This window comes from Chenopodium quinoa, unplaced genomic scaffold, assembly GCF_001683475.1.
Source record: "Chenopodium quinoa cultivar QQ74 unplaced genomic scaffold, ASM168347v1, whole genome shotgun sequence".
Lineage (NCBI taxonomy): Eukaryota > Viridiplantae > Streptophyta > Magnoliopsida > Caryophyllales > Amaranthaceae > Chenopodium > Chenopodium quinoa.
The window spans coordinates 5,163,252-5,179,530 of record NW_018743175.1 but is presented as its reverse complement, the minus strand read 5'-3'; the positions used below and the strand labels follow the sequence as shown (position 1 = coordinate 5,179,530).

The 16,279-nt window shown below is 35.7% G+C and overlaps 2 protein-coding genes and 1 long non-coding RNA gene across 3 annotated transcripts; 1 reads left to right on the top strand and 2 right to left on the bottom strand.

The window, feature by feature from the left end:
- Positions 1 to 288: 288 nt before the first annotated feature.
- LOC110732702 lies at positions 289 to 3,797 on the bottom strand. The gene is made up of 2 exons (XR_002513512.1): positions 3,284 to 3,797; positions 289 to 2,209 (listed from the first exon to the last, which is right to left on the bottom strand). It is a non-coding gene; the product is annotated as an uncharacterized LOC110732702 (long non-coding RNA).
- A 1,182-nt stretch (positions 3,798 to 4,979) lies between these two features.
- LOC110732699 lies at positions 4,980 to 10,179 on the top strand. The gene is made up of 5 exons (XM_021912679.1): positions 4,980 to 5,322; positions 6,094 to 6,155; positions 6,252 to 8,486; positions 8,609 to 8,699; positions 9,057 to 10,179. Exons 1-5 carry the CDS (start codon positions 5,238 to 5,240, stop codon positions 9,638 to 9,640), a joined length of 3,057 nt encoding a protein of 1,018 aa, XP_021768371.1. The 5' UTR covers positions 4,980 to 5,237; the 3' UTR covers positions 9,641 to 10,179.
- Positions 10,180 to 13,049: 2,870 nt separating this feature from the next.
- Positions 13,050 to 15,718, bottom strand: LOC110732698 (UBP1-associated protein 2C-like). Its single transcript, XM_021912678.1, has 2 exons — positions 14,435 to 15,718; positions 13,050 to 14,224 (listed from the first exon to the last, which is right to left on the bottom strand). Exon 1 carries the CDS (start codon positions 15,621 to 15,623, stop codon positions 14,436 to 14,438), a length of 1,188 nt encoding a protein of 395 aa, XP_021768370.1. The 5' UTR covers positions 15,624 to 15,718; the 3' UTR covers positions 13,050 to 14,224; position 14,435.
- Positions 15,719 to 16,279: the final 561 nt, after the last annotated feature.

The following is a 16,279-nucleotide window of genomic DNA, read 5'->3' as shown; positions in this document are numbered from 1 at the left end:
TTGTTATTTGTTTCAAGCCCTCATCCTCTCCTACCATCCTTATCCAATAATTTGATAAGCTGAACACTTTGTGAGACTGTGAGACAGAATAGGCAAAACGAAAGATAAAGATCAAATAACCACACAACCAAACCAATTTCGATGAGCATCGTCTTCTACTCCCAGGAAGTGTAACACAAAGGAGCTTAAATTTAATAATACAGTAATTCGAGTAATAAAAAAAACAAAACAAGGACAAACTCAAGCAATTTCTAATCTATTAGTCGTATTATTAAATTGAATAATAAATAAGAAAAAGCAGGGAAAACATATCTTTGAGAAATAGTCTTAATAAACAATCAATCAATGAATATTATTGATAGCATTGAATCATTGACGTTGTGACATTAGCAAAACACATCAACCATCAACGAAAAATACTTCCAACTATTCTTGATTGCTTTGGCATTGAGAACATATTCAGAATAAGTGCTGTCATCACAACTACCAAAGCTTTCTAACGAGCATATTTGATAGTGCCTCATTGCTAGGCGAACCACCCATGCAAAACTAACAAACGGCTACAGTTATGAACTTGTGCAGATGAGATCTTCGGAATCAGAACAGCAACTTGGCCACATAGCATTAGAGTATCAACAGTCTGGCACCTAGAATGTACAAAACCTGTAGAAGAACTTCTAATACAAAAGTGTACAAAGAGAATGATACAAATTCTATTACACCACTAACTACAAACACTTGAAAGACTCAACACTATTGTTCTCAGTTGACAGTAATGTAAAATGCAAATCACAACCAAGAAAGATCAGGATTAAAAAAAAAAATCAAAAATTGCTCATTGGAAATAAAAGGTTTAAATTAAATTGAGCATCAAGTTGCCTGAACAGAATGCATAAGAAATAAACTTAGAATCTACCTCAAGGATTACAGTGGCATGAAGCTGTGAAACTAAATATTTACATGGTTGAGAGATTACCAAATAACCCCAAACGATATGATTTCATAAGTTATAATCTGTATGGGGTAACTACGTACACAAATATGAGGATTGGTGCAGCGTACACATATATGATGTTTGATGCAATACACATAAAGGAGGATCGGTACAGCGTACAATCCAGAGGCATATATGACCTATTTGTGCAGCTGGCAAGTAGTATTCCTAACTAATTTGCAATACCCTCAACAAATTGCGTGGAAGTTGCTTAATCAGAGTAGCTTATTCAAGAACATGGTTACCTATTCTTTGATAAATATATATGCAATAAAACTGGGATATGAATGTAGCTTTCCACTTGATGATCATGGAAGTTAAGCTAAAGTTCATGGAGAAAAATTTGCATGGGTAAGTCAATGAAGAGATGTTCTACATGCTCGACATTCTCACTATAAATTAAGTTCTAAATAAGCAGAATTTCTTAATATATAATCCGTACAAGACAATTGTAGGAGTCCTGATTTAGAAAGATTCGAAAAGCAGGGCTCTGTGCATGCAAACAATTTCGAAGACAACAATTGTAAGACGCATTGATGTCAAGGGACAATTGAAGAATAATGACACCACCTTAACCTTTGCAGATAACATTGCAATTTAAATAGTACTGAGTACCTAAAAGGGAAATTAGAAAGGATTTTGATATAAATAGAATTTGATAAATATACCTTGGCAAAATTGGATCTTGGCCAAATATGTTGTCCATCGAAATCATTTGACAGTGGATTTGCTCGATGTTGGTGGCAATAGTGGTGGAGTTTGATGATTCAAGCGCAATTGGGGTGCAGGGAAAGGGAGAAAAATAAAGAAAAACAGACACAACACACGCACACACGGTTGGGAGAGCCGGGAAAAACCCCGTGCCATCTCCCAACAAAACCACAAAAAGATCTTTTATTAACATTGATGACCTGCCAAGCAAGCGCACCCGACATGGCAAAGGTCGACTAACAAGACCAATTCACCAAAACAAGGAAAACACTCCGTTCTCCCCAACACACCGACCATACGAACTAATACTACCACTTTTCTCATCCACATATCACAAAACTCACCAATATACATATTATATGAACACACCATAAAATTGGGAGAGCAAAACCGCAGCGCAGCCATCTTCTTATAGCGCCCCATCAGCCTACTGAACCGTGCAGAACATCCGACAATCAATCAAGACCAAACCACTAGTCCACACATCAGAGCGTTGCAAAAGTCCTGGTTCCAACAAGCATCAGAGCATTGTAAAATCAATCGATTGTATGATTTCAATCAATACTAAAAATCAACATAATCAAAGATGAATCATGTTTATAAATTTATCCAACCGGGCTATCAAAGATGAATCACGATTCTTAAATTGCATGAAATCAATTTCATAGATGAACTTTTAATTCCAAATACAAACATATAAAAATTAAATTTAATATTCATTACATAGCAAGAGAGAATCAATAGAACGAAAACAACCTATATGCAGCAATCAAATTCTTGAAATAATAGCGATGTAATCACATCCAAACAGACAAAATAACCTAAATTCACATATATACATTCAATCCAAATACAAAAGTTCACCTAAATTGACATAAATCTTCGTAAATTTCAATTAAATTAAACAAAAGAAATAATGTTAAAATCAAACGATTAGCAATTTCTCAATCAAAAATTTGATGATCCAGAGAATTTAGCGATCCTATTCTTAATTGATATGATTGAATAACAATAATCAAACAGATAAATCAATTCAAAAAGAAAGGCAGAGACAACATACTCGAATTCTTCGTAAATTTCAATTAAATTAAATGAAAGAAATAATGTTAAAATCAAACGATTAAGCAATTTCTCAATCAAAAATTTAATGTTCCAGAGAATTTAGCGATCCTATTCTTAATTGATATGATTGAATAACAATAATCAAACAGATAAATCAATTCAAAAAGAAAGGCAGAGACAACATACTCGAATTCTTCGTAAATTTCAATTAAATTAAACGAAAGAAATAATGTTAAAATCAAACGATTAAGCAATTTCTCAATAAAAAATTTAATGTTCCAGAGAATTTAGCGATCCTATTCTTAATTGATATGATTGAATAACAATAATCAAACAGATAAATCAATTCAAAAAGAAAGGCAGAGACAACATACTCGAATCAAATTCAAATCTCCTACGCCAAACGAATCATAAAATTCTACCAAAATCAGGCGAAAAAACCGATAAATTCCAAGAACTCACAATTTCTACATATAAATTATAATTAAATAACTAAGATCAGATAATAAATTATACCTCCGTAATCAATCAAATCTGCAAAAATTGAAGAAATAATCGCAAATCGACGCAAATCAAATAAATCATTGAACAATTAGTCAATGAATTCGAAGAACGATTAATCAATGAATTTGAAGAATGATTAATTGATTAAGTTGAAGAACGAAAAATTGTTTGGAGAAATCTGATCGAGGAGAAGAAGACGTGGTTAAGAGGAGAGAGAAAAGGAATTAGAAAACAGAAACAGGTAAAAGTATCAGATATATATAGTGGATCAAGAAAAGTAATGGACGGTTGAGATTGCATGGTTAATAGGATGATCGGACGGTTGTGCGTGCAGTTAGTTGCTTAGAAGGACTTGGTATTGGCGGAAAAAAGGGGCTATTAATAGGGTGGATAGAGTTTGGCGGTTTAATTAGGCCACGTCATTAGGGTGCAAATAGTACGTATTAGGGTAGGTAAACGCAATTTCTGTTTTTTTTTTTATTTATTTTAAAGAAACGTTAGACGGATAATTTTATTGGCATAATCAAGATACGTCAAAGTACATAACAAATAAAAATTATCTTTTCCTCAAAAAAAAAAATCTAATCTTGTCAAATCAAAAAAAAAAATCTAAACTTATTTGAAATTTTTAAAACTTATCTGAATTTTTTAGAATTTAACTAAACTTATCTAAACTTATTATATCTTATTAAAATTTATTGAAAATAAGGTGAACAGAATAAGCTCTAAGGGTACCTAATCTAATACCTAGTTTACATAGGAAACCAATTGAAAACAAAATAAATAAAAGAAAAATAATAGTTATAGATTGAAGAAATTTAATTGGGAAAAAAAATAATACGGAGTAGTGTGTGGTTTTTTCTTCGGTAATAGTTAAAGATTGTATTGAATTGGTAGGTAATTTTGTCTTTTAAAATATGCGGTGAAAATTAGTCTGAAAACGTACAAAGTATACATAAAGAAAAATAGTGAGAAGTAATGTGAAAACAACTTTATAATTGGATTCCTTGTGGGTGAGAGCAAAGAATAAAAGTGCAAGATGCTAAAATTACAACTCCATGTTTACCAAAAATGCATAGTGTTGGTAAAGTATACGGAGTATAAAGGATGGTATAAAGAGATTTTTCATTTATTTCATTGACTAATGTAGCAAAATGGAGGAAAATCAGGAAATAATGATTGCTATTTTCTTTTCTCATCCAAGTCAATAAAACATGTCACAGAAATTAAGTACTGTATTGAAATTTCACCATTATACTATTATATAATATTTAAGTTTTATATACTTGTATACTTTAAAGCAAAAAAAAATGTCAATTAATTATTTAATACTCTTATTCTCTTTTATTGTAATTAAATAAATTTTTAAAATACGAGTATGCCTCATTAAAGCGACATAATAACGCAAGTATAAAGAACATATTATCATAATGGTGTTTTTGAAAATTCGTTACATGTTCTTAATAATAAGAGGTAGGAAAACATAACATAAATGCCTTAGTAGACATTTTTGTATTATTAACACCTACTATCATAAATCGATCCATAATTTCAACAACTAATCCGCCTGCCCGCCCGCCCACACCAAGATCAAAGAGAATGAAAGAGCACCACAACCTACTTAATCAATTGCTTATAGCAGAAGCCCACACAGAACCTGAGACATTGCTTGAATTGCAATGCAAGTCCAGCAAAGAAAGAGAGAAATCTCAGTAAAAGAATGATGTGAACGTCAATTTATTTACACGCCATTAAAAAGGCAATTCTCAATTGTGTGTTGTGTCTCATCTGACATAACCTTCCCACCTTACCCAACAATGAAAATACCATTTCAACCATATAATACACACTCTGCAACTCTCTGTACATAAAAGCCTAACTCTGAATACAGAAAACTTCTTTGTTCAATCTCAGACCAAAATATAGGAGGAACTCCTCATCACTAAACTCGCTTCACACGGATAGGATGGCAACAAAACCAGATTTCGCGCAGAAACTGCTGCATGACCTACGGCTTAGGAAGCAGCGAATGGCCACTGCTCAGAACTCAGGTAAATTTAGCTTTGTTCATGCAATTGTTGCAACAATACAGTACAACTATAAGGTGCTGCATCTTATGCTGGTTTTTCGAATACTAAATCAGTTTTTGTCCTAGTGCTTTACGTACATATATATATTGAATATAGCATTTCCTTCCTGAAATGTGTCCTAAATTTCTGATGTCCTAATGTGTATCAGTATCTGACATATCATATTGACTAGAAGTCTAGAAACCTACCTTAATTCTCATGTTAATCTTTTGTATGTCACAACTCACAACCATGTACAGCAAAACCTTGGCAGCTTTGTAATTAGCCAAATTGTGATTCATTCTGCATCTAACAAGGAACCATAAGCTGTCCGATTCCAATGAATCACCTTTCAGCTTCCAACAATCAGTCAAGAGTAAGTTTTTGAACCAGAAATTCAGCAAGTTTCACATTTAAAAGCAAAAACAAAATCAAGGCATGCGATCACAAAATTTAGGATATTCAGCATGCACTTATAGGTTATAGCTATTGTCCACACCATTAAAATGGATTTACATATGATATAGCATGAAACATAACTATTTAGTCAGCCATTGCTCCAACCAATGACTAGTATGTATACTCCTATATAATAAAATGACTGTGGAGTTAGGAGTGCTATAAGCCTATAATACAAATATAATCAGGCAGATAGTCACTTGTTCTTGGCAACTAGACCAACTAGTTCTGACACCAGACAGGAGAACCTTTTAATAAAATATGGTTGATGCTTTGTTGATTTGGAGTGAACAGATATGTACGGAAACTCGAGGCAAAACTTAAAAGGATCCAGGGGAACAAAGATACTTGAGACAGTAAGTGTATATAGTAGTACATCTGAATAATACTCTATGCAGCATTAAACAGTTATAGAAGTACCAGTAGCAACCAAAACAATTTATTTACTGCAGGTTGGTCCGAAGATTGGAAGCAGGTACAGGAGTAGCAGTAATAGCCAGAAATCCCCTGGAACTACACAGACTGCTAATCAGATGGTCCCTTATGCTGGAGGCCAACATTCAGGACAAGTGGCCGACCTATCTATGGCACTATCCTATGCTTTTGATAACAGAGGGAAACTCAAAAGATTAGACATTGCAAGCAACGGTGCAATGATGAATTTGTTGCAGCAAATAGGAAGGAGATCAATGCAGCAAAGTCTAGACATCCAATGGCAATCAGCAAACCAATTTCCAACCCTTACGCACCTCCACATTGATGAGATAGCAAAGGGAGCCCGAAAATTGAATCAAATACTTAGAGCCTGCTCTAGTGGCATCAACATAGATGAAGGCTCCATAGATATTGGGAAAGATCTTTGGAAAGGAGCAATGGAGTTGGAACAATCTCTCAGAATGCTTGTGAGCTTGCAGGAAGCGTCAGAAAACACAATGAGCCAAAAAAGGAAAAGCCGCCTTAAACTGCTTGATGAAAATGGAGATAGTGAGGATGACAGCACTGTCAGCTCAGAGAAACAAAAGCAGGTAGAGCGACCAGTGTTCTCATTTGACAAGCCTACTAAGAACTCTAAAGCAAGTGTACAGACAGATTTGCAGAAAAAGCTTTTAGCTCTTCCTTACCTAGAGGATCCAAATTCTAATCCTGAGAGGAACAAATCCATGACCCCTAAAGGCACTCATAGGCGTTCTGCTAGCTGTGGTTCAGAAATCCAATCATCGCAGCTAACAAATTCCTCAAAACCGAAACACAATGCAGCTAGACTTCCTAATGTTGTTGCAAAGTTAATGGGACTTGAGGAGCTTCCACAGAACAAAGTTGCCACAGACAGTCCATTTTCCCACCAAGGATCAAGGGAACTGGTTTCGGTTCATACTGCTGAAAGAAACTTCAAAAGTGCTGGCTTAAACACAGAGTACACTAAAAATGCCAAAATCCAAGTTAACCAGAACAAAGTGCACAGCAACAAAATAACAATACTGACAACTCATAAAATACAGCTGCAAGAAGAAACATACAGATCAACCAATAGTCAAAAAATGATAACTGGTCCAGTGAAACCAAGGTGGAATGAGGACGAAGGAGAGGGAATCAAAGACTACATAAAAGAGTCAAAAGCAGCTATCCTCAAAATAAACGAACTGCAAAGTAAAACTATTCACTTGAACCAGGATGGTGAGAGCCAAAAAGACATCAGAAAGGAGGCAAAAGTCAGAAGCATTAAACAAAGGCAACAAGAAGTCGCATATGCCACAGAAACATTACAAAGAATGGTAATGCCAGAAAATAGAAATTTGATCGTGGCAGAAACAATGCAGTCCTATACACCTGATAACTCAAATGCTCGTGAAACACCAAAGACAGCAGCAACTAAACCCCTAATTCCTCAACAAAAGCAGAACCGAGATATCCTCAACATGTCATATGAGCCTCAAGGAAAGAAGCCGAAAGCAGACAACAGAAGCCAGCTGGGGGAAAGAAAAAAGGAAGGCAATGCAGAAAATGTACAAAACTCGAGAACTATAGGAAGAGAATCGAAGCATATGCAGAAACAGCTGCCCATCAAGCAACCAAATGCTGGAAAGAAAAACGCAGAAGACATTGCTCTGGCAGATTCAAAAGCAGCATTATTGAGCAGCAGGCAAAAAGAAAATCCAGTCAGAGATGGCAACTTCATGAGCTCAGAAGATAAAAGAAATAGCTCAGCGAGTTTGAGATCAGATGAAGATGGCTCCTCAACAGATGGGCTATCTGAATCACACATGACAGAAGTTTGTGCTAGGCCAAATATCGATGCCAAGTGTACCCATGATTCACCCAAAAAGGTGGTAGGTGACATAAGACCACCCAAAATTAGGCCTAAGCCTGTGGTGAAGACAAAAGAAGATATCACAAAGACAGTCACAACAAGGACAGCAGCTAGGGCATTAAGGCCTCAGAGACCAACATCGTACAGACTGAAGCAAAACAAGGTTGACAAGATCAATGTTTCAAGGACAGCAGCAGAGGCAAATGAAAGCATATCAAAACCAACTGAAAGCATACCAGAAAATCATGATACGAGCAAGCCGCCTGTATATGAGGAATCTCAACAAAATGTAGAAGTTGAACAGACAAGCACCAAAAATCATACAATCAGAGACAAACCTTCACAAAGGCTGAAGAGAGTTAATACTCCAGCTGACAAGGTAAGTTCGGGCATGATAGAGCTCTCAATAATGCAAACTAGCATACTCAAGTTCTAGGCATAAAATTTTAATGACACGCTTCTACCATTTAACTAACATGTGCTTTACCATGCATATTTCAGGATGAGAATACTGTATCAACAGTCATTGAAGATCAAAGAGAAAAACTGGTACCTGATGAAGCAGAAATCATGCACCAAATAACAGAAAAGGGTAAGCAATTATAAGCCTAAAATTCAAGAGAAGTTTTTGAAAAAGAGACTCCAATTCCCCAAGAAAAGAATACACCACCAGAGACTAGGGGATGTGTATCCTCTACAATTTTCTGATCCAACCAAATCTAATCATTTCCTATCCATGTTCAAACACCCCTTTAACCACAATTACAAGAACAGCGATCAATGCTATTGGTTAAAGAAAGAAACAATAAAGCTTATCATATATCCTATAACTCATCAACTATTATCATTTTACTATCTGATGAAGAAAAACAGATTTTTCGACATTAATCTACTGGTATATGTTTTTACCAAAAAGAAACAGATACTAATCCTTCACATTTTACTGCAGATGGCCAAGAGGATTGCAATAATAACTCCTGTAATCAACAACAGAAGCAGCAGAAGCCTATAAAGATGGTAAAACAAGAGCCACTCACAGAAGATGAGCTGTTCTTGAAGCAGAAACTCATAAAGAGCCACCTTATTCTCAACACAGCAGAAGCTCTCTTCAAGCTTAACATTCCCATCAGCATTCTTAATTATGCAAGTGATCAAAATTGTGAAGAGAAAGATAGCAAGATCATACTGGACTGTGGATATGAATTGCTGAAGAGAAAAGGAAGGCAAGAAATTTTCACCAATATCTTTAAGTTGAGGTCTCTGGATGATTTGGTGAGGCAACTGCACAAAGACTTGGAGGCTCTGAGATTTTACGGAAGAAATGGAAGGGATGAATATGATGATTATGCAAACTGTATACTTAAACTCCTGGAGACTGATATTTACAACAGGCATCCTGATTTGAACTGCATGTGGGACATTGGCTGGAATGAGACGACATTTCCGTGTGCTAAAATGGATGAGGCTGTAGGTATTATAGAGCAGCTAATGCTTGATGAACTCGTGGATGAGTTAGCAAATGACTGCTTATAATTTCATTGTAAAGCATCTAATGACGAAAAGTCTGTTTTTTTGGAAGCGATTCATAAGATTTTCCCTTCACAAATACACATTCTGATTTTGAGTTGTTGCTGAGATTAGGAAGGCTTTCCAACCTTACATTTTCAACCTATCAAACTTTTTTATCAAAAATTTGTGAGGAAAAGCAATTTCAATGATATAAAGCCGTTTATAAACCATCACAAAATCAGCATATCCATTCATGCAATTTGCACCCTAAGGAGCTCTCACATACCTTCTAAGATTAAAATTTACAAGTATCCGCAGATATTCAGTTCAACAGTCCTTACTTAAGATGACTCTTCTTACTGGGCTCAAGACCCACGGAAGCTGAGTTGGCAACTTGGCAGGCGGTAGAGAGGAATCCAGGGTAGCCATTGTTAATAACAGGATTGTAAAAAGTAAAAGTCGGCCACTGAGAGAGAATCAGAGAAGTTTGAAGAGGTTGCAAACATAGAGCTGTTTGCCTGTGTTTCATTGTGAGGGTTATAGTCGTCAATAAAAACGATCAAATTTAGGATAAGTTTATTGGCAAGACTCACATACAATACTTGTGTTTTTTGCAATAACGTAGTGCAACACTTTTAAAAGATTACGTGGTACGATTGGATCGAATAAACCCTTATGGAATAAAAACTCGGCTGAGTCTTGAGATGAAAACTCATCTTAATACTCTACAAATTAAAAAAGAATTTTGTTTTGAGCTGCCAACTCATCAGCTCAAAATAGTAATTGATATTTTGATAATGAGTGTTAATATTTCTTAGGAGTATAAGTGAGTCTAAAGTAAGTCTTGAAATAATGTGTTAAATTGGAGAAAATTTAGTATGAGTCTAAATAATAAAAAATAAAAATAATTTAAAGTTAGTTGAAAGTTAACGTGACGGGGTCTGGTGTGTGAGTTTGGGTCTTGGGATAAACTTACCCTAGTTGATTGTCAAATTTTACTGCTCTTTATAATTGGGTGGAAATTAAGAAGGCCTTTGACTTTTTTTGACTTTTTAATTGCATACCCCATACCTTTAGCTCTTTTCTTGTTAGTTCCATTTATTTACGAAGTTTCAAATGCATGTTTAGAGCACAAATTTCTACAACGGCGTTTATTACAGGACTTGATATATATTCACAAAATTTCTCAATTAAAATGAGAGAAACCAAGATAAAGTACAAGTACAAACGCTATAACATACTGAAATTCCTTTTCCCAACCCTCCACACCACCCTAACTGTACAAGTCATGTACGGAGTAACGTATTGTTCCAGCAAGATGACCGTCACAACTCACTAACTTTTTCTTTTCTTTGCAAATAATGATATTAAACACACAACAATGTGCTCATATTTATCTTGAATTCCTGATCAGTGATCGCTGAGCAATTTGAAAAGGCAAATTCTGCTATTTAAAATAGGATTCCCACATTACTAGTAGAAAATCAAGATGCTGGGGCGGCCGGAGCACAATAAAGTCCAGCAGTACCATGCGTGTAACCTGTTCTTAGTCTGGCAATATGATCAAGTTGACATTGCAAGAGATAATAATACAAAAGCACTACTTCGTATTATATAACAAGAGTGTAAATGTTATACAGAGGAGTATAAGTTAGGGTTAACAAACTAACAAAAATGTTTAATACAAAGATTAATAAGAAAAAGAGAAAAAATAATCAAAATGGGTACACTCTCCAGGTCTTTTCTTGAGCACCTATTAGGGGAGGTTAGAGCAAAGCTGCACATTGACAAAAACCAAAAAAGAGACGAACAAAGTACTGGACACTCAATCCTAGTATTTGAGCACCAGTAAGTTAGTTGGGTTTTCAAACCAGATTTTCAACCAAACGACTACATAGCTTAAGACAATGCCACTAAACATAATAATGTACTATAAATTTGTACAGAAAACAAAGTGTATTAATGCACTATCGTATATTATTGAGTTCTTGGAGCAATCTAAAGGCAGAAGTGCTGCTTATAAACGATGATGACAACTCAAAACTTTACCGGGCTAGTGCATATGAAATAGGGGTCATCAATTCGCAGATCATCACAACTCACAAGGCATAATTTTATTCTTCATTTACTCATCACAAGTTAATATGTCATGCCTCCTAGACTTAGATTTCCTCAATTGAGCAGGTCATATAGCTTTTACTAGCACCCTAGCATACTTAAAAGAGACAATACTAAGGTACAGACTTTGAACATACAAAGGGTTATCCCAAATATAAGTCATCCCAAAACATAAGTCAATCCAAAACGACACCTTGCAGGCATTCTTTTCCCCGACCCCAAAACCATCAGGGCCATACCATACCATTAAGCAAGTTCCTAAAGGCTCCTGCTAATGTTATAAAAGCCATATGCTGTAAGCAATTTCATTTTCGCAATGTTAAGTTGTTGCATCTTATGAGCAATTGGATAGAAAACCAAATTAAGGTAAAAAAATAAACAATATCACAGGAATATCCAGCAGGTAAGCAACCCTACATTTCACAGTCTATCCAAACCTATGAAGTATTACCCAATTCTAACAAAAATAAGCTACAAGGATTCCCTCAAAGAAAAAAGCTAACCACAAAAGGAGAATCATACAAACAAAACCGCAACCTTCTAGAAAATCATATTTAAAGCTAGAAATTACCGGTTTGCTATGTGCTCAAAATTTGTGTGTTCAAATTTATATGCTGCACCCTCTCAAAACATATTATCCTGCGTTTCAAATTCACTGTTTCTGTTGTTCAAGTAATGCCAAATACAATGTTGTAGGCCGAATTAAACCAAAAAATACATATAAGGCAATTAACACCCTCTTCTCTGTTTCACTGTCTTGATAGAAACCAAAACAAATATACCAGTCATCAAGGAAACAATGCTTTGTGCACAGACAAGGCATAACATAAACTACTGAAATCGTCAATGAATAAATAGAAGATTCACATTTCAACAGTAACCAATAATCAATTCCACGTCTCCCTCACAGATTACCAATATACGCACTTACCAACTCACATCTATCTTATGTGCAATTGTGATTGCAAAGGAACTTTATTCAATAAATTTAAAATAGTTGCATACTAAAAAGTATTTGCAGCCGAAAACTTATAAAATCATAAAAAAAAAAAAAAAAAAAAAATCAAATATTAGTGCTGACACCTAAGTCACATGTATATAGTTGTAAAAAGAATATTTGAAAAGTAACTTAGATTTTTATAAAGGAAGAAATTTGTGGAAAACAACCTTGTAAAATACACTTACAAAATAATACCTTAAAAAAAATACCTTTAATATAAAAAATATTGTAATAATCTACTTTATAAAGCATAGAAAGTTGTAAAAATGTACATTTACCAGATTTCACTATTTTCCATCGTGGACTCTTTTTTTATTTTTTGCCTATATTTTCTTCCTTATACCCTCCATTTCACCCAAAATTTACCATCTTCCTCAAATTTCTTCATCTCTCTTCTCAAAGCCCTCATGCCTCATGTTTTTATCATCCCTCAAATCCAAATTTCTCTCCCTTGTTTTTTAAGAAGACCAGACCATTAAGAAAATAAAAAAGTTTATATAATACTTCACCACCCGAAATGGACAGTGGGTTTTGCTTCAAATTAAATGGTTTGCAAACCCTTTAAAGAAATATTACTCATTTGTTATAGATGAGTTATAGGCTTCAAAAGGTTTTGCTTTTTAGCACGCCGAAAACAATCAAACTCCCAAATTCCGGCAAAAGGTATCTTTTTACAACACTCTATGCTTAAGTAGGTAGTTTATCACATCATTTATTATACAAGGTAGTTCTCACAAAGACCGGTTCTATACGGTAGTTTTCCAAAAAGTTTCCTTATAAAAAGCATACAGAAATATGTAAAAAGAAGCTTATGATATTCTTAAAAGAGCAGGAAACAAAAATTTTATCTAAAACTGACAGCAACCTCCCAAACCCCCCACCTTCTCCCCTTTCAGAAACATGGGTAATAAAATCATGGAAAACCGTGAGAAGAAAAAAGAAAGGAAAAAAAAAAAAAACCTTCGCACAAAGAATCATCAACTATCAACAAAGATTGTCAATCTCCAAGAGGGTATATCATATATACAATAAAACATAAGACAGCTAGTTGACAAATGAGAAGAAAAGAAAGTACAATATCGACACAAATAGTATAAACCCAGTAGCAGGATCAAATCACTACCAAACCAAACCTAACTGGAATATGAAGTAAAAGATTACATATTGAAAATAGTAGCATATGACTCTGCTTAAGATAACCAATAGAGAATACAAAGCACATATGGCAAGCCAAATCCATATAGACCTACATCCTATAAAACCTTGAAAAAAAAATAAGTGCCTTCTAAAGAACTTAAATAAAAAGGAGTAACAGTCTATCTTGCAGAACATAGCCACAAATAACTACCACTTTTGCAGCTAAAAATCTACACATGTAGCAGCAAGACATGGGCAGCAGTCCAATCAAGCAAACGACACATTCATTTGTCAGCAATCACGAAATCACCAAAACCATTTAAGCAATTTGCGCCCAAGGAGCTCTCAAACACCTGAACCAAACATCACATTGCCAACTTAATTCAACATTCAAGAAAAATCAATCATATATACGTATTAATTGGAAAAGAATAAGCTAATAACCAATCTAAAAACACCTAGCATTTAACTAAGCATATTATCTCATGTCAGCAGATAACACAGGTAAGCACAGGTAATCAACCTAGCATGAATTCTATCAGTTTATAATAAGTATATACTACCTCAATAATAAGAGGGTGGCATTCTCTGATACATCCCACCAGGAGGGGGGCCTTGAGGAGGACCCTGTGAAGGAGGGTGGTTCTGGCTCATATACCCACCGCCACCAGACGAAGGAAGCCCGTAACCACCACTACCCTCTTGATAAGGGGGTGGCATTCCCATAGAGCTCGGTGGTGGTGGCATCCGATATGACGGATACTCTCCAGAACCCGGATACTGTGATTGCAACCCATACGGCCCTCCAACAGAAGAATTATAACCACCACCGCCACCAGGACCATGAGCTGCCCCCACTCCCATTCCGGGGCCTGAATTAGGACCGAGCCCGTAATTTCCATACCCTCCCATCGGGCCGCCAACGGGTGGATTTATCGAACCCGGCATCCTATCACCACCACCACCCATCTCCCCAGGCATAACAGGATTCGGCCCACCTAACTTCCCTTTCTTTCCATCTTCAGCCAATTTACACATAACTTGGTGCCCATCAATCATCTTCATCGGCTCCATCAGCGCCATCCTCGCACCTTCTTCGGTCTTATACACGAAAAAGGCGAACCCCCTTGCTTTCCCACCTGGTTTATCAAACCCTAAAGGACCCTCCTCAATCTCCCCAAACGCAGCAAAGTAATCAAGCAACCTCTCCGCCGAAATCTCATACGGTACATTCCCCACATAAATCTTCCTCGTCGCTTGATCCTCGCTATTCGGCCCTCGGCCCGCAGAAGCCAAATGCGTCACCGTCATACGCCCATCAATCTTCTTGTTCGGCTGCCGCAAAGCCAAGAGCGCACCATCAACATGCTTAAACGTCACAAAACCATACCCTTTGGACTTCCCAGTAGTCTTATCAGAAATTACAACAGCTTCATCGAGTTCACCATAAGATGTAAACAACGATTTGAGAGATTCAGTGGTTGTACTCGGACCAAGACCTCGAACAAAGAGCTTCCGCCGAGAAACGTCGGAATCAGCTAGCGCGCGCGCAGCAAAGAGGACATCAGGGTGGCGAACAACGGCGTCTTGGAGGAGAGAGCGAAGTTGGTCGGATGTAAAAGGCTCGATGAGTTTGCGAGCATCTTCGGGAATTAGGGTTTGGGTTTGAGAAGGTGGTTGTAAATCTGGGGTTGCGTCTGAAACGAAGGAATTGCCATTTTCGTCGGCTTTGCGTTTCTTGGTAGCATCCATTGAAGAAGATGAAGGAATCAAAAAACCCTAACAATGGCGGAGGAGAGAGAAAATTGGGGGTTTAGGAAGAAGCGAATGAAGAAATTGGGGAGACGATACAAGTATAAATAGTGGTGGAAACTGAGTAGACCTTTTTTAGGCTAACCTAGGTTACCTAGCCCAATAAGGTTTTTTTTTTTTTTTTTTTTTTTTTTTTTTTTTTTCCTTTGTCATAATGGAAATTGGAAAGCAATTTTTTAAATAGGAAAATAAAGTTAAATTCAATTAACCACTTCATCAATAACTATATACTAAAAGACATACCAGTAATGACACGTATCATTTTTTGGTGTGTCCAAAAAAAAAAAAAAAAAACTATTTAGGAAACAAATCTTATATATAAATAGAAGATTAAAAAGATTTAATGTATCCTTGCACTATATATATTGATACCATAAGATAAAGTTAAAAAAATAAAAATCAAATTCTTAACATAATTTGTGACATACATAGTGCTATATACTACTCTTACAATTTTTACAACAAGGATTATTTTTTTAAAAAAATATTTGTGTATTTAATTATGTTTGAAAAGCTTGCTAGGAAAGATATGAATTTTTTTCTAAGCCAGTTGATTATTGAGAAGAAAAATAAATACCGCGTGAGAGGGAATGGAT